The sequence below is a fragment of the Scyliorhinus torazame genome, chromosome 22 (genome assembly GCF_047496885.1).
Source record: "Scyliorhinus torazame isolate Kashiwa2021f chromosome 22, sScyTor2.1, whole genome shotgun sequence".
In the NCBI taxonomy this organism is placed as follows: domain Eukaryota; kingdom Metazoa; phylum Chordata; class Chondrichthyes; order Carcharhiniformes; family Scyliorhinidae; genus Scyliorhinus; species Scyliorhinus torazame.
This window is the reverse complement of record NC_092728.1, coordinates 2958867-2976909: the sequence shown is the minus strand read 5'-3', so window position 1 is coordinate 2976909 and position 18043 is coordinate 2958867. Positions and strand designations below refer to the sequence as shown.

Genomic DNA, 18043 nt, shown 5'->3' with positions numbered 1-18043 from the left:
GACACCCCCCTGGTCAATGGGGACACCCCCCTGGTCAATGGGGACACGCCCCCTGGTCAATGGGGACACACCCCCTGGTCAATGGGGACACACACCCTGGTCAATGGGGACACACCCCCTGGTCAATGGGGACACACCCCCTGGTCAATGGGGACACCCCCCTGGTCAATGGGGACACCCCCCCCTGGTCAATGGGGACACACCCCCTGGTCAATGGGGACACCCCCCTGGTCAATGGGGACACCCCCCTGGTCAATGGAGACACCCCCCTGGTCAATGGGGACACACCCCCTGGTCAATGGGGACACACCCCCTGATCAATGGGGACACCCCCCCTGGTCAATTGGGACACGCCCCCTGGTCAATGGGGACACCCCCCTGGTCAATGGGGACACCCCCCCCCCTGGTCAATGGGGACACACCCCCTGGTCAATGGGGACGCCCCCCTGGTCAATGGGGACACACCCCCTGGTCAATGGGGACACCCCCCTGGTCAATGGGGACACCCCCCTGGTCAATGGGGACAAATCCCTGGTGAATGAGGACACGCCCCCTGGTCAATGGGCCCCCCCCTGGTCAATGGGGACACCCCCCCTGGTCAATGGGGACACCCCCCCTGGTCAATGTGGACACCCCCCCTGGTCAATGGGGACACGTCCCCTGGTCAATGGGGACACGCCCCCTGGTCAATGGGGACACCCCCCCTGGTCAATGAGGACACGCCCCCTGGTCAATGGGGACACGCCCCCTGGTCAATGGGGACACGTCCCCTGGTCAATGGGGACACACCCCCTGGTCAATGCGGACACGCCCCCTGGTCAATGGGGACACACCCCCTGGTCAATGGGGACACCCCCCCTGGTCAATGGGGACACGCCCCCTGGTCAATGGGGACACGGCCCCTGGTCAATGGGGACAAACCCCTGGTCAATGGGGACACGGCCCCTGGTCAATGGGGACAAACCCCTGGTCAATGGGGACACAGCCCCTGGTCAATGGGGACACCCCCCCTGGACAATGTGGACACGCCCCCTGGTCAATGTGGACATGCCCCTTGGTCAATGGGGACACGCCCCCTGGTCAATGGGGACACCCCCTGGTCAATGGGGACACGCCCCTTGGTCAATGGGGACACGCCCCCTGGACAATGGGGACACGCCCCCTGGTCAATGGGGACACGGCCCCTGGTCAATGGGGGGACACCCCCTGGTCAATGGGGACACGCCCCCTGGTCAATGGGGACACGCCCCTTGGTCAATGGGGACACGTCCCCTGGTCAATGGGGACACCCCCCTGGTCAATGTGGACACGCCCTTGGTCAATGGGGACACGCCCCCTGGTCAATGGGGACACATCCCCTGGTCAATGGGGACACACCCCTGGTCAATGAGGACCCCCCCTGGTCAATGTGGACACACCCCTGGTCAATGAGGACACGCCCCCTGGTCAATGAGGACACCCCCCTGGTCAATGGGGACACCCCCCCTGGTCAATGGGGACACACACCCTGGTCAATGGGGACACGCCCCCTGGTCAATGGGGACACGCCCCCTGGTCAATGGGGACACGCCCCCTGGTCAATGGGGACACGCCCCCTGGTCAATGGGGACACGCCCCCTGGTCAATGGGGACACCCCCCTGGTCAATGGGGACACCCCCCCTGGTCAATGGGGACACCCCCCCTGGTCAATGGGGACACGCCCCCTGGTCAATGGGGACACGCCCCCTGGTCAATGGGGACACCCCCCTGGTCAATGGGGACACGCCCCCTGCTCAATGGGGACCCGCCCCCTGGTCAATGGGGACACCCCCCCTGGTCAATGGGGACACGCCCCCTGGTCAATGGGGACACCCCCCTGGTCAATGGGGACACCCCCCCTGGTCAATGGGGACACCCACCCTGGTCAATGGGGACACGCCCCCTGGTCAATGGGGACACGCCCCCTGGTCAATGGGGACACACCCCCTGGTCAATGGGGACACCCCCCTGGTCAATGGGGACACGCCCCCTGGTCAATGGGGACACGCTCCCTGGTCAATGGGGACACCCCCCCTGGTCAATGGGGACACACCCCCTGGTCAATGGGGACACCCCCCCTGGTCAATGGGGACACCCCCCCCTGGTCAATGGGGACACACCCCCTGGTAAATGGGGACACCCCCCTGGTCAATGGGGACACCCCCCTGGTCAATGGGGACACCCCCCTGGTCAATGGGGACACCCCCCTGGTCAATGGGGACACAACCCCTGCTCAATGGGGACATACCCCCTGGTCAATGGGGACACGCCCCCTGGTCAATGGGGACACGCTCCCTGGTCAATGGGGACACCCCCCTGGTCAATTGGGACACACACCCTGGTCAATGGGAACACCCCCCTGGTCAATTGGGACACGCCCCCTGGTCAATTGGGGCACGCCCCCTGGTCAATGAGGACACGTCCCCTGGTCAATGGGGACACGCCCCCTGGTCAATTGGGACACGCCCCCTGGTCAATGGGGACACGCCCCCTGGTCAATGGGGACACACACCCTGGTCAATTGGGATACGCTCCCTGGTCAATGGAGGCACGCCCCCTGGTCAATGTGGACACGCCCCCTGGTCAATGGGGACACGCCCCCTGGTCAATGAGGACACCCCACCTGGTCAATGAGGACACACCCCTTGGTCAATGGGGACACGCCCCCTGGTCAATGGGGGCACCCCCCTGGTCAATGGGGACACGGCCCCCTGGTCAATGGGGACACCCCCCCTGGTCAATGGGGACACCCCCCTGGTCAATGGGGACACACCCCCAGGTCAATGGGGACACGCCCCCTGGTCAATGGGGACACCCCCCCTGGTCAATGGGGACACGCCCTTGGTCAATGGGGACACGCCCCCTGGTCAATGGGGACACATCCCCTGGTCAATGGGGACACACCCCCTGGTCAATGGGGACACCCCCCCTGGTCAATGGGGACACGCCCCCTGGTCAATGGGGACACGGCCCCTTGTCAATGGGGACACCCCCTGGTCAATGGAGACACGCCCCTTGGTCAATGGGGACACCCACCCTGGTCAATGGGGACACGCTCCCTGGTCAATGGGGACACAGCCCCCTGGTCAATGGGGACACGGCCCCTGGTCAATGGGGACACGCTCCCTGGTCAATGGGGACACGCTCCCTGGTCAATGGGGACACCCCCCCTGGTCAATGGGGACACGCCCCATGGTCAATGGGGACACACCCCCTGGTCAATGGGGACACGCCCCTGGTCAATGGGGACACGCCCCCTGCTCAATGGGGACCCGCCCCCTGGTCAATGGGGACACCCCCCCTGGTCAATGGGGACACCCCCTGGTCAATGGGGACATGCCCCCTGGTCAATGGGGACACACCCCTGGTCAATGAGGACACACCCCCTGGTCAATGGGGACACGCTCCCTGGTCAATGGGGACACGCTCCCTGGTCAATGGGGACACGCTCCCTGGTCAATGGGGACACGCTCCCTGGTCAATGGGGACACCCCCCTGGTCAATGGGGACACGCCCCCTGGTCAATGAGGACACGCCCCCTGGTCAATGGGGACACGGCCCCTGGTCAATGGGGACACGGCCCCTGGTCAATGGGGACACGCTCCCTGGTCTATGGGGACACACCCCCTGGTCAATGGGGACACGCCCCCTGGTCAATGGGGACACCCCCCTGGTCAATGGGGACACCCCCCCTGGTCAATGGGGACACGCCCCCTGGTCAATGGGGCCACGCCCCCTGGTCAATGGGGACACCCCCCCTGGTCAATGGGGACACACCCCCTGGTCAATGGGGACACGCTCCCTGGTCAATGGGGAAACCCCCCTGGTCATTGGGGACACGCTCCCTGGTCAATGGGGACACACCCCCTGGTCATTGGGGACATGCCCCCTGGTCAATGGGGACACACCCCCTGGTCAATGGGGACACCCCCCCCTGGTCAATGGGGACATGCCCCCTGGTCAATGGGGACACACCCCTGGTCAATGAGGACACACCCCCTGGTCAATGGGGACACGCTCCCTGGTCAATGGGGACACGCTCCCTGGTCAATGGGGACACGCTCCCTGGTCAATGGGGACACGCTCCCTGGTCAATGGGGACACCCCCCTGGTCAATGGGGACACGCCCCCTGGTCAATGAGGACATGCCCCCTGGTCAATGGGGACACGGCCCCTGGTCAATGGGGACACAGCCCCTGGTCAATGGGGACACGCTCCCTGGTCTATGGGGACACACCCCCTGGTCAATGGGGACACGCCCCCTGGTCAATGGGGACACCCCCCTGGTCAATGGGGACACACCCCCTGGTCAATGGGGACACGCCCCCTGGTCAATGGGGCCACGCCCCCTGGTCAATGGGGACACACCCCCTGGTCAATGGGGACACACCCCCTGGTCAATGGGGACACGCTCCCTGGTCAATGGGGACACGCTCCCTGGTCAATGGGGACACAACCCCTGGACAATGGGGACACGCCCCCTGGTCAATGGGGACACGCCCCCTGGTCAATGGGGACACGCCCCCTGGTCAATGGGGACACGCCCCCTGGTCAATGGGGACACCCCCCTGGTCAATGGGGACACGCCCCCTGGTCAATGAGGACACGCCCCCTGGTCAATGGGGACATGGCCCCTGGTCAATGGGGACACGCTCCCTGGTCAATGGGGACACGCCCCCTGGTCAATGAGGACACCCCCCCTGGTCAATGGGGACACGCCCCCTGGTCAATGGGGACACGCCCCCTGGTCAATGGGGACACCCCCCCTGGTCAATGGGGACACGCCCCCTGGTCAATGAGGACACGCCCCCTGGTCAATGGGGACACGGCCCCTGGTCAATGGGGACACGCTCCCTGGTCAATGGGGACACCCCTCCTGGTCATTGGGGACACGCTCCCTGGTCAATGGGGACACCCCCCCTGGTCATTGGGGACACGCCCCCTGGTCAATGGGGACACACCCCCTGGTCAATGGGGACACACCCCCTGGTCAATGGGGACACGCTCCCTGGTCAATGGGGACACGCTCCCTGGTCAATGGGGACACAACCCCTGGACAATGGGGACACACCCCCTTGTCAATGGGGACACACCCCCTGGTCAATGGGGACACGCCCCCTGGTCAATGGGGACACCCCCCCTGGTCAATGGGGACACACCCCCTGGTCAATGGGGACACGCTCCCTGGTCAATGGGGACACGCCCCCTGGTCAATGGGGACACCCCCATGGTCAATGGGGACACGCCCCCTGGTCAATGGGGACACGGCCCCCTGGTCAATGGGGACACCCCCCTGGTCAATGGGGACACGCCCCCTGGTCAATGGGGACACGGCCTCTGGTCAATGGGGACACGCCCCCTGGTCAATGGGGACACGTCCCCTGGTCAATGGGGACACGCCCCCTGGTCAATGGGGACACGTCCCCTGGTCAATGGGGACACCCCCCCTGGTCAATGTGGACACACCCCCTGGTCAATGGGGACACCCCCCCTGGTCAATGGGGACACGCCCCCTGGTCAATGAGGACACGCTCCCTGGTCAATGGGGACACGCTCCCTGGTCAATGGGGACACACACCCTGGTCAATGGGGACACGCTCCCTGGTCAATGAGGACACGCTCCCTGGTCAATGGGGACACACCCCCTGGTCAATGGGGACACGGCCCCTGGTCAATGGGGACACATCCCCTGGTCAATGGGGACACAGCCCCTGGTCAATGGGGACACGCTCCCTGGTCAATGGGGACACAGCCCCTGGTCAATGGGGACACGCCCCCTGGTCAATGTGGACACCCCCCCTGGTCAATGGGGACACGCCCCCTGGTCAATGAGGACACGCTCCCTGGTCAATGGGGACACGCTCCCTGGTCAATGGGGACACAGCCCCTGGTCAATGGGAACACCCCACTGGTCAATGTGGACACACCCCCTGGTCAATGGGGACACACCCCCTGGTCAATGGGGACACCCCCTGGTCAATGGGGACACGCTCCCTGGTCAATGGGGACACGCTCCCTGGTCAATGGGGACACCCCCCCGGTCAATGGGGACACGCCCCCTGGTCAATGGGGACACGCCCCCTGGTCAATGGGGACACGCCCCCTGGTCAATGGGGACACGCCCCCTGGTCAATGGGGACACCCCTGGTCAATGGGGACACGCCCCCTGGTCAATGGGGACACGTCCCTGGTCAATGGGGACACGCCCCTGGTCAATGGGGACACGCCCACTGGTCAATGGGGACACCCCCCTGGTCAATTATGACACACCCCCTGGTCAATGGGGACACCCCCGCTGGGCAATGGGGACACACCCCCTGGTCAATGGGGACACGCCCCCTGGTCAATGGGGACACGGCCCTGGTCAATGGGGACCAGCCCCCTGGTCAATGGGGACACGGCCCTGGTCAATGGGGACACGCTCCCTGGTCAATGGGGACACGCCCCCTGGTCAATGGGGACACCCCCCTGGTCAATGGGGACACGCTCCCTGGTCAATGAGGACACGCCCCCTGGTCAATGAGGGCACGCCCCCTGGTCAATGGGGACACCCCCCTGGTCAATGGGGACCCGCCCCCTGGTCAATGGGGACACGGCCCTGGTCAATGGGGACACGCTCCCTGGTCAATGGGGACACGCCCCCTGGTCAATGGGGACACCCCCCTGGTCAATGGGGACACGCTCCCTGGTCAATGAGGACACGCCCCCTGGTCAATGAGGACACGCCCCCTGGTCAATGGGGACACGGCCCCTGGTCAATGGGGACACGGCCCTGGTCAATGGGGACACGCTCCCTGGTCAATGGGGACACGCCCCCTGGTCAATGGGGACACGCTCCCTGGTCAATGGGGACACGCTCCCTGGTCAATGGGGACACGCCCCCTGGTCAATGGGGACACGCTCCCTGGTCAATGGGGACACCCCCCTGGTCAATGGGGACACCCCCCCTGGTCAATGGGGACACGCCCCCTGGTCAATGGGGACACGGCCCCTGGTCAATGGGGACACCCCCCTGGTCAATGGGGACACCCCCCCTGGGCAATGGGGACACGGCCCCTGGTCAATGGGGACACCCCCCTGGTCAATGGGGACACCCCTCTGGTCAATGGGGACACGCCCCCTGGTTAATGGGGTTACGCCCCTTGGTCAAGGGGACACGCCCCCTAGTCCATGAGGACACGCCCCCTGCTAAATGGGGACACGCCCCCTGATCAATGTGGTCACGTCCCCCTCTGGTGTGCTGGCTTCCCTCTTATTGGCTGCGGTGTTTGTCAATCACAGACTGTCCCGCCCTCTTCTGTTTTTGATTGGAGGATGCCACAGTGAGCGCCCCAAGGCGCGTTGTCCAATCAGCGGTCGGGTTCCCCCTGGCGGTGCTGTGATTGGTGGATGCTGCTGTCTATTCGGTAATTGTCCCGCCTCTCTGCTGGTCCCGCCTTCCCTCCGGCCCCGCCTCCTAAGGCCACCGCCATTGGACAGCGCGCAACGTCCTGCCCCTTCCTGCCCGGCTACTGGACAGAGTGCCTGTTATTGGCAAGAAGAACGGTCTCCGATTGGCTCCCAGCACGTCCATCAGGTCAGAGCCCCGCCCGCCTCGAGGCGATTGGCTGAGAGACTCCCGCGCGCCACCAACCGCGCAAAGGGCGCGCAGCGTCCCCGGCTCGGAGCTGCGCGCTCAGGCTCCCGGCAGGGGATCAGCCAATGGGGAGAGGGGGCGCAGAGATGGACAGGCCGGCAGCCAATGGAGGGACAGCAGGTGCGAAGGAGGCGGGACCGTATCAGGGGCCTTGTGAAGGAGGTAACCCCCCCTCACCTGGAGACCCCTCACCTGGAGACCCCCCCACCTCCCTCACCTGGAGACCCCCCTCACCTGGAGACCCCCCCACCTCCCTCACCTGGAGACCCCCCCACCTCCCTCACCTGGAGACCCCCCTCACCTGGAGACCCCCCTCACCTGGAGACCCCTCACCTGGAGACCCCCCACCCCCCTCACCTGGAGACCCCCCTCACCTGGAGACCCCCCTCACCTGGAGACCCCCTCACCTGGAGACCCCCCCCACCCCCCTCACCTGGAGACCCCCCTCACCTGGAGACCCCCCCCTCACCTGGAGACCCCCCTCACCTGGAGACCCCCCTCACCTGGAGACCCCCCCCACCCCCCTCACCTGGAGACCCCCCCACCCCCCTCACCTGGAGACCCCCCCACCCCCCTAACCTGGAGACCCCCCCACCCCCCTAACCTGGAGACCCCCCCTCACCTGGAGACCCCCCCTCACCTGGAGACCCCCCTCACCTGGAGACCCCCCTCACCTGGAGACCCCCCCACCCCCCTCACCTGGAGACCCCCCCACCCCCCTCACCTGGAGACCCCCCTCACCTGGAGACACCCCTCACCTGGAGACCCCACCACCCCCCTCATCTGGAGACCCCCCCACCCCCCTCACCTGGAGACCCCCCTCACACCCCTCTTACTTGGATACCCCACATACCAGGAGACCCCCTCACCCCCCCCTCACCTGGAGACCGTCCTCACCTGGAGAGGGCATCAGGTAACCCCCCCCTCACCTGGAGAGAGCGAGGGTGGCGTTGCGGGGCCCCTGGGTGGGGTGGGATGGGGCCCCTGGAGCTGAATGAACGGGGGAGGGGGCGGGGGGGGGTGTTACTGATTAACTTACTGTCAATATCTTCCCTCTGACAGATACCAAGATGAGAGCTGCAGGGAAGATGTTTTTCCGACCATTTGAAAAGTAGAGTCCACCTCCGGGTCGTCGCAGTCCGCCTACATCCTATTGTTGCAATGTTCACCAGGCCCGCCGGCCACGTTGCCCAATGGTCAGCTTCTAAAAGCAGCAAAGGAAGATCCCAGAAGCAGCTAGAATGTGCAGCATTCAGCTTGATACATGATGGGGAGGAGAGTGTGAAATGTGTAACATCTTTCCAATTGCAGCATGTACGTCTGAGGCCAGGGTGACCCCTGTGCGCGGACCGTCCGGAGCCCGGAGTGACCCCTGTGCGCGGACCGTCCGGAGCCCGGAGTGACCCCTGTGCGCGGGACCGTCCAGAGCCCGGAGTGACTCCTGTGCGCGGACCGTCTGGAGCCCGGAGTGACCCCTGTGCGCGGACCGTCCGGAGCCCGGAGTGACCCCTGTGCGCGGGACCGTCCGGAGCCCGGAGTGACCCCTGTGCGCGGACCGTCTGGAGCCCGGAGTGACCCCTGTGCACGGGACCGTCCGGAATCCGGGGTGACCCCTGTGCGCGGACCGTCCGGAGCCCGGAGTGACCCCTGTGCGCGGACCGTCCGGAGCCCGGGCTGACCCCTGTGCACGGGACCGTCCGGAGCCCGGAGTGACCCCTGTGCGCGGACCGTCCGGAGCCCGGAGTGACCCCTGTGCGCGGACCGTCCGGAGCCCGGAGTGACCCCTGTGCACGGGACCGTCCGGAGCCCGGAGTGACCCCTGTGCGCGGGACCGTCCGGAGCCCGGGCTGACCCCTGTGCGCGGGACCGTCCGGAGCCCGGAGTGACCCCTGTGCGCGGGGCCGTCCGGAGCCCGGAGTGACCCCTGTGCGCGGGACCGTCCGGAGCCCGGAGTGACCCCTGTGCACGGGGCCGTCCGGAGCCCGGAGTGACCCCTGTGCGCGGGACCGTCCGGAGTGACCCCTGTGCGCGGGACCGTCCGGAGCCCGGAATGACCCCTGTGCACGGGACCGTCCGGAGCCCGGAATGACCCCTGTGCACGGGACCGTCCGGAGCCTGGAGTGACCCCTGTGCACGGGACCGTCCGGAGCCCGGGCTGACCCCTGTGCACGGGACCGTCCGGAGCCCGGAGTGACCCCTGTGCGCGGACCGTCCGGAGCCCGGAGTGACCCCTGTGCGCGGACCGTCCGGAGCCCGGAGTGACCCCTGTGCACGGGACCGCCCGGAGCCCGGAGTGACCCCTGTGCGCGGGACCATCCGGAGCCCGGAGTGACCCCTGTGCGCGGGACTGTCCGGAGCCCGGCTGACCCCTGTGCGCGGGGCCGTCCGGAGCCCGGAGTGACCCCTGTGCGCGGGACCGTCCGGAGCCCGGAGTGACCCCTGTGCACGGGACCGTCCGGAGCCTGGAGTGACCCCTGTGCGCGGACCGTCCGGAGCCCGGAGTGACCCCTGTGCGCGGGACCGTCCGGAGCCCGGAGTGACCCCTGTGCGCGGGACCGTCCGGAGCCCGGAGTGACCCCTGTGCACGGGGCCGTCCGGAGCCCGGAGTGACCCCTGTGCGCGGGACCGTCCGGAGTGACCCCTGTGCGCGGACCGCCCGGAGCCCGGAGTGACCCCTGTGCACGGGACCGCCCGGAGCCCGGAGTGACCCCTGTGCACGGGACCGTCCGGAGCCCGGAGTGACCCCTGTGCGCGGGACCGTCCGGAGCCTGGAGTGACCCCTGTGCACGGGACCGTCCGGAGCCCGGAGTGACCCCTGTGCGCGGGACCGTCCGGAGCCCGGAGTGACCCCTGTGCACGGGACCGTCCGGAGCCCGGAGTGACCCCTGTGCGCGGGACCGTCCAAAGCCCGGAGTGACCCCTGTGCGCGGACCGTCCGGAGCCCGGAGTGACCCCTGTGCGCGGACCGTCCGGAGCCCGGAGTGACCCCTGTGCGCGGGACCGTCCGGAGCCCGGGCTGACCCCTGTGCACGGGACCGTCCGGAGCCCGGAGTGACCCCTGTGCGCGGACCATCCGGAGCCCGGAGTGACCCCTGTGCGCGGGACCGTCCGGAGCCCGGAGTGACCCCTGTGCGCGGACCGTCCGGAGCCCGGAGTGACCCCTGTGCGCGGGGCCGTCCGGAGCCTGGAGTGACCCCTGTGCACGGGACCGTCCGGAATCCGGGGTGACCCCTGTTTGCGGGACCGTCCGGAGCCCGGAGTGACCCCTGTGCGCGGGCCCGTCCGGAGCCCGGAGTGACCCCTGTGCGTGGACCGTCCGGAGCCCGGAGTGACCCCTGTGCGCGGACCGTCCGGAGCCCGGAGTGACCCCTGTGCGTGGACCGTCCGGAGCCCGGAGTGACCCCTGTGCGCGGACCGTCCGGAGCCCGGAGTGACCCCTGTGCGTGGACCGTCCGGAGCCCGGAGTGACCCCTGTGCGCGGACCGTCCGGAGCCCGGAGTGACCCCTGTGCGTGGACCGTCCGGAGCCCGGAGTGACCCCTGTGCGCGGGACCGTCCGGAGCCCGGAGTGACCCCTGTGCGCGGACCGTCCGGAGCCCGGAGTGACCCCTGTGCGTGGACCGTCCGGAGCCCGGAGTGACCCCTGTGCGTGGACCGTCCGGAGCCCGGAGTGACCCCTGTGCGCGGACCATCCGGAGCCCGGAGTGACCCCTGTGCGCGGACCGTCCGGAGCCCGGAGTGACCCCTGTGCGCGGACCGCCCGGAGCCTGGAGTGACCCCTGTGCGTGGACCGTCCGGAGCCTGGAGTGACCCCTGTGCGCGGGACCGTCCGGAATCCGGGGTTTTCCGTATTCGCTCATGGGCTGTGGTCCTCGCTGGCTAGAATTACATTTGTTGCCCAATCCTAATTGCCGCTCGAGAAGGTGATCGGTGAGCCGCCTTCTTGAACCCGCTGCAGTCCCCGTGTGGTGTATGTACACCCACTGTGCTGTTAGGGAGGGAGTTCCAGGTTTTTGACCCAGCGACAGTGAAGGAACGGCCGATATATTTCCCAGTCGGGATGGTGAGGGGCTCGGAGGGGAGCCTCCAGGTGGTGGGGGTCCCAGGTATCTGCTGCTCTTGTCCTTCTAGATGGAAGTGATCGCAGGTTTGGAAGGTGCTGCCTGAGGAGCCTTGGTGAGTTGCTGGGCACTGGATTGCATGGTCTGATATATAAGAGTAGGAGTGGCCCATTCCGACCCTCATTTCGGTGTGATCAGAACTGATCCCTGGCCTCAACTCCCCTTCCCCAAACACCTTGATTCCTCAAAGACCAAACGTCTGTCCATCTCTGCATCGAATGGGCAGCACGGTAGCACAGTGGTGGCTACCAGGGCAGGTCAGAGGCTGGGAATCCTGCGGAGAGTAACTCACCTCCTGAACCCGCCCACCACCCCCCCCCCCCCCCCCCAAGCTCAAATCAGGAGTGATGGAAACTCTCCACTTGCCTGGATGAGCGCGGCTCCAACACTCGAGAAGCTCGACACCATCCAGGACAAAGCAGCCCCGCTTGATCGACACCCCACCCACAAACATTCACTCCCTCCCCCACCGACGCACCGTGGCAGCCGTGTGTACCGTCTACAAGATGCACTGCAGCATGCCAGTTACCACAGCTCCAATGACCCGGGTTCGATTCCACCCTCGGATTCACTGTCTATGCGGAGTCTGCACTTCCTCCCCGTGTCTGCGTGGGTTTCCTCTCACTGTCCAAAGATCATAGAATCATAGAACTAACAGTGCAGAAGGAGGCCATTCGACCCATCGAGTCTGCATCGGCTCTTGGAAAGAGCACCCCACTTAAGCCCACACCTCCACCTATCCCCTTAACCCAGCAACCCCACCTAACCTTTTTGGACATCAAGGGTAATTTAGCGTGGCCAATCCACCTGGCCCGCACGTCTTTGGACTGTGGGAGGAAACCGGAGCACCCGGAGGAAACCCACGCAGACACGGGGAGAACGTGCAGACTCCGCACAGACAGTGACGCAGCGGGGAATCGAACCCGGGACCCTGGAACTGCGAAGCAACTGTGCTAACCACTGTGCTATCACACAAGATGTGCAGGATAGGTGGATTCGCCGTGTTAAATTGCCCCTTAGTGTCCAAAAAAAAAGTTCAGGTGGGGTTAAAGGGTTGGGGCGGGAGAGTGGGCCTTAGTAGGGTGTTCTTTCAGACAGGGACAGTACAAACCCGATGGGTCGAATAGCCTCCTGCACTGTCGTGGTTCTGTGAATTTATTATAAGATGCACTGCAGTGACAGCACCTTCCAAACCCACGCCCTCTACCATCTAGAAGGACAAGAGCAGCAGATACCTGGGTCCCCCACCACTTGGAGGTTCCCCTCCGAGCCCCTCGCCATCCCCACTCGGAAATATATCGGCCGTTCCTTCACTGTTGCTGGGGCAAAATCCCGGAACTCCCTCCCTAACAGCACAGTGGGTGTACCTACATCGCTCGGGACTGCAGAAGGTTCAAGATGGCGGCTCACCCACCCCCTTCTCCAGGGACAATTGTTGTCGGCCAGAGATTAGAAACTCCAAATTGTATCATGAAGTTCACCTGATCTATCACCTTTATGTTGAATTTGGCTGGGATGAACACAAGTCTTCGCTGCAGGTGAGATTCATCAGACTCCCTGGACACTTGAATCCAAACAAGGTTTATTCTAAGAATGTAGTTAACATAATTTTCATCAATTACAAACATAAATACCCCACCCAGCTACAGTAATCTATGTATAACACTTAATGAATTCCCCCTTAACTGTTCCAATTCAATAACAAAATCCAATAAACCAAATCCCTTTCCAAGGCCGCGGCCCAGCACTCGGCATTCTCATTTGAATGGGGCTGGTCCTTTCCCTGAGATTTTGATCCAGCCTCAACCAGCAGATTCAAACTCCCCCCGGAAAGCAAACTACATCCTTTATGTTACCAACGCAGGTAGACACAACCAATTGGGTTTTTAGTGGAACAGATATTTAAAATGGAAATAGAGAGAAACAGGCGAAACACTGTTTTTCTCTTTCTGAGTCCAAACTGAAACTGAAACCAAAGCACCTCACAGCCACAGCCCAGCTTCACTCACAAAATGACATCACTGAAGCCATGTGATAAGACAAAAACCTTTCTTAAAGAGACATTCACATGACGGGATGGGCGATAAACGCCCGAGCCAGAGAGGGCCACATGCTGTAAATGAATAAAATAAATCAATTATTATATAATTTTTAGTGTATACTCCACAGACATTTTCCTGGGTGAACATGTCACCTCTCAATATGATTGACCTCCCATCCATGGCCCCGTGTCAGGCAGCACAATGCCTGTCCTAATAAGTCCGGAAAGCTGGGTGTCATCTGCTGGTATTCCAGGCCGGTACAGAGGCGAAATGTTTTGGGCGCTGGATTGGGACGGAGCTCCCTCCACTCCACTGATTCGGGATTTCTGCTCTCTTCCCACAGGAAGGCTCGGGGAGGATGGTGGATCAGGCTTTGTGTAGACAGAGGGAGGAGGAGGAGGAGGAGGAGGTGGACCATGTCCGTGTGCTCACACTACCACTGCAGGCCCATCGCGCCATGGAGAAAATGGAGGAGTTTGTCTTCAAGGTGAGCTGAGGGTCGCAACCTCCTGAACTGTATCCTGTGGAAACCTGGCCCCAGCTTCAGATACAGGCTTCTGCCTGTTCCCGGAGGGGCGGAATTCGAACAGAATCCAAAAGAATTGCCGATAAATTGCAGCTGGGCTAAAAAGGGGGTGTGGGTATGAGGCGAGAGACACTTCCCAATTCTGTGTGCGCGTGTGTGCCTGTGTGTACACATGTGTCCGGGTGTACATGTGTGTGTACACGTGGGCGGGTGTGTACATGTGGGCGGGTGTGTACACGTGGGCGGGTGTGTACATTTGGGCGGGTGTGTACACGTGGGCGGGTGTGTACATGTGGGCGGGTGTGTACACGTGGGCGGGTGTGTACATTTGGGCGGGTGTGTACATTTGGGCGGGTGTGTACACGTGGGCGGGTGTGTACACGTTGGCGGGTGTGCACATTTGGGCGGGTGTGTACACGTGGGCGGGTGTGTACACGTGGGTGGGTGTGTACACGTGGGCGGGTGTGTACACGTGGGCGGGTGTGTACACGTGGGCGGGTGTGCACACGTGGACGGGTGTGTACACGGGCGGGTGTGTACACGTGGGCGGGTGTGTACACGTGGGCGGGTGTGTACACGGGCGGGTGTGTACACGTGGGCGGGTGTGTACACGTGGGCGGGTGTGTACACGTGGGTGGGTGTGTACACGTGGGCGGGTGTGCACATTTGGGCGGGTGTGTACACGTGGGCGGGTGTGTACACGTGGGCGGGTGTGTACACGTGGGCGGGTGTGTACACGTGGGCGGGTGTGTACACGTCACTGCATGTGTATATGTATGCACGTGTCTGCGCCTATGTGTACAATTGTCTGCGTGTGTGTGTAGTTACTATCATCTTTGCATGCGAGAGTGTTAAACATAGAACATACAGTGCAGAAGGAGGCCATTCGGCCCATCGAGTCTGCACTGACCCACTTAAGCCCTCACTTCCACCCTATCCCCCTAACCCAATAACCCCTCCTAACCTTTTGGACACTAAGGGCAATTTATCATGGCCAATCCACCTAACCTGCACATCTTTGGACTGTGGGAGGAAACCGGGGCACCCGGAGGAAACCCACGCACACGGGGAGGATGTGCAGACTCCGCACAGACAGTGACCCAAGCCGGAATCGAACCTGGGACCCTGGAGCTGTGAAGCCACAGTGCTATCCACTGTGCTACCGTGCTGCCCGATGTGTGTACAGTTACTCACTCCTATTTAGAAGGATCATTTAGATCTCAACACCGATGCTGCCAGACCCACTGAGTTTATCCAGCTCCTTGGCGTTTTATTTTAGATTTTCAGCCTTGCCAGCAGTTTGTTTCTTACCTGCTCCAGGTTGGCCTGCTCAGGTCTGTGTCGACATCTTTGTGACGTCACAGCAGCCGGCCTGACCATCCTGTCTCTTTCATTAATAAATACGCACAGCAGCTTGATTGCTGCAAATTGACAGCTAATTCCCACCAGGCTGATTATGTGGTTATGGTGCTGCCTGTCTCAGGTTAGGTGTATGTGTGTGAGTGTATGTAGGGGAGGGGCACGGGTGTGCCTGTGGGGTTGGAGCAATGTGTGTGTGTGTGAGTGTGAGTGCGGGAATCTGATGGTGTGCGCTCGTGAGTCTGTCTGTGCTCACATGGGTTGCTGTGAGTCTGTGCGCACATAAGTCTGCCTGCGCACGTGAGTCGGTCTGTGTGTCGTGAATGGAACTACTGTTAATTCACCAGTGCACTGTGATATCATGTTACTGCTGGATCGTGTTACGTTATGTGTTTAACCCTGTGGGCTCCACCTATGGGCCATTGTACGGCTTCACCCACAGGGGGATATGTCGGGGCATGTCGCCCATGGCTCCACCCCTTACAGGAAGTATAAAGGCAGCTGACCTGCGGGGCCGCATTCATTGTTGTACCGGTCACAGGCAGGCTCAGTTGTAAGCTGATTAAAACCACGGTTTACTTCTCAATGTGTCTCTCAGTGAATTGATGGTCGCATCACTGTGCATGTCTGTGTGCGTGTCTGTGTGCGTGTCTGTGTACGTGAGTCTGCCTGTGCCTGTGTCTGCACGCATCAGTCTGTCTGTGCGCCTGTCTGTGTGTGTGCGTGCGTGCGTGTGCGTGTGTGTGTGCGTGCGTGTGTGCGTGCGTGTGTGTGTGTGCATGTGTGTGTGCGTGTGTGTGTGTGTGTGTGTGTGTGCGTGTGTGTGCGCGTGTGTGTGTGTGTGTGTGTGCGTGTATGTGTGTGTGCGTGTGTGTGCATGTATGTGTGTGCGTGTGTGTGCGTGTGCGTGTGTGTGTGTGTGTGCGCGTGTGTGTGTGCGTGTGCGTGTGTGTGTGCGTGTGTGTGTGCGTGCGTGCGTGTGTGTGTGTGCGTGTGCGCGTGTGTGTGCATGTGTGTGCGTGTGTGTGTGTGCGCGTGCGTGTGTGTGCGCGTGTGTGTGTGTGCGCGCGTGCGTGTGTGTGCGTGTGTGCGCGTGTGTGCGTGTGTGTGTGCGTGCGTGTGCGCGCGTGTGTGCGCGTGTGTGCGTGTGTGTGTGTGTATGTGTGTGTGCGTGTGTGTGTGCATGTGTGTGCGTGTGTGTGTGCATGTGTGTGCGTGTGTGTGTGCATGTGTGTGTGTGTGCGTGTGTGCGCGTGTGTGTGCGTGTGTGTGTGCGTGTGTGTGTGCGTGTGTGTGTGTGTGTGTGTGTGCGTGTGTGTGCGTGTATGTGCGTGTGTGTGTGTGTGTCTGTACTGGGTGGAAGGATTGCCCCATCCTCAGCCTCTGAGGAGGCAGCCCCAGGGATTATCTTGTTCTTTTGAGGTGGGGCAGGACTGAAGTGAAGAAGAAGGTTTCAGAATTCAATCTGATTCCGCTCTCCTCAAGGTGACTGAATGGGTATCGACCTCCCCATCTCACTGAAGGTGTGCGTTGATGGATGTGTGTGTATATCCACAGGGTGTGACACAGTGAGGTGTACACTCACCATGTCTATGACTATGTGTATACGCCGGGAGCTGGACACACTGACTGGGGTTTGGTACCCAGGCAGCAACAGGGTGATGTGTGCACACGAGGCAGAGACGAAACGGTGGCAGTTTTAGCAGCTTCAGTTGGGGCTTTTGGTGTCCTGACGATGTGATTTGTGTGTGTGTGTGTTTATGGCAGAGCAGTGTTCGAGTGGTCAATGGCCAGGGCAGTGTATCACAGAGAGTAGCGAGGGCGATGCCCAGTTCGTACAGAGTGAGGGACATGGGTCAGGAATCAGACTGCGAAAGAAGGCCAGTGCCGTGCTGCTAACAGGGTTCCACAAGGTACAGAAAGAGTTTGATGTCTCTGCTTTTTTAAAAAGTTTACAATTAATAGGCAGCCTGGACTGCACTCTGACCCCTGCAGGTCACAGGTTCACCTGGACTGCACTCTGACCCCAGTAGGTCACAGGTTCAGCTGGACTGCACTCTGACCCCAGTAGGTCACAGGTTCAGCTCGACTGCACTCTGACCCCAGCAGGTCACAGGTTCATCTGGACTGCACTTTGACCCCAGTAGGTCACAGGTTCATCTGGACTGTACTTTGACCCCAGTAGGTCACAGGTTCATCTGGACTGCACTTTGACCCCAGCAGGTCACAGGTTCATCTGGACTGCACTTTGACCCAGTAGGTCACAGGTTCAGCTGGACTGCACTCTGACCCCAGTAGGTCACAGGTTCAGCTGGACTGCACTCTGACCCCTGCAGGTTCA

The 18043-nt window shown here is 62.5% G+C and overlaps 2 protein-coding genes across 2 annotated transcripts in view; both read left to right on the top strand.

The window, feature by feature from the left end:
• The window catches only part of LOC140399406 (rho guanine nucleotide exchange factor 3-like), a 930630-nt gene that overhangs the window by 669278 nt on the left and 243309 nt on the right, over positions 1–18043 (top strand). The gene's annotated exons all lie outside the window — the stretch shown is intronic.
• LOC140398880 (adiponectin receptor protein 1-like) overlaps positions 7667–18043 on the top strand; it is a 207210-nt gene continuing 196833 nt past the window's right edge. The window contains 3 exon segments of the mRNA XM_072487825.1: positions 7667–7775; positions 8718–8969; positions 14161–14304. Coding sequence (XP_072343926.1) covers positions 8817–8969; positions 14161–14304 — 297 coding nt within the window. The 5' untranslated portion in view covers positions 7667–7775; positions 8718–8816.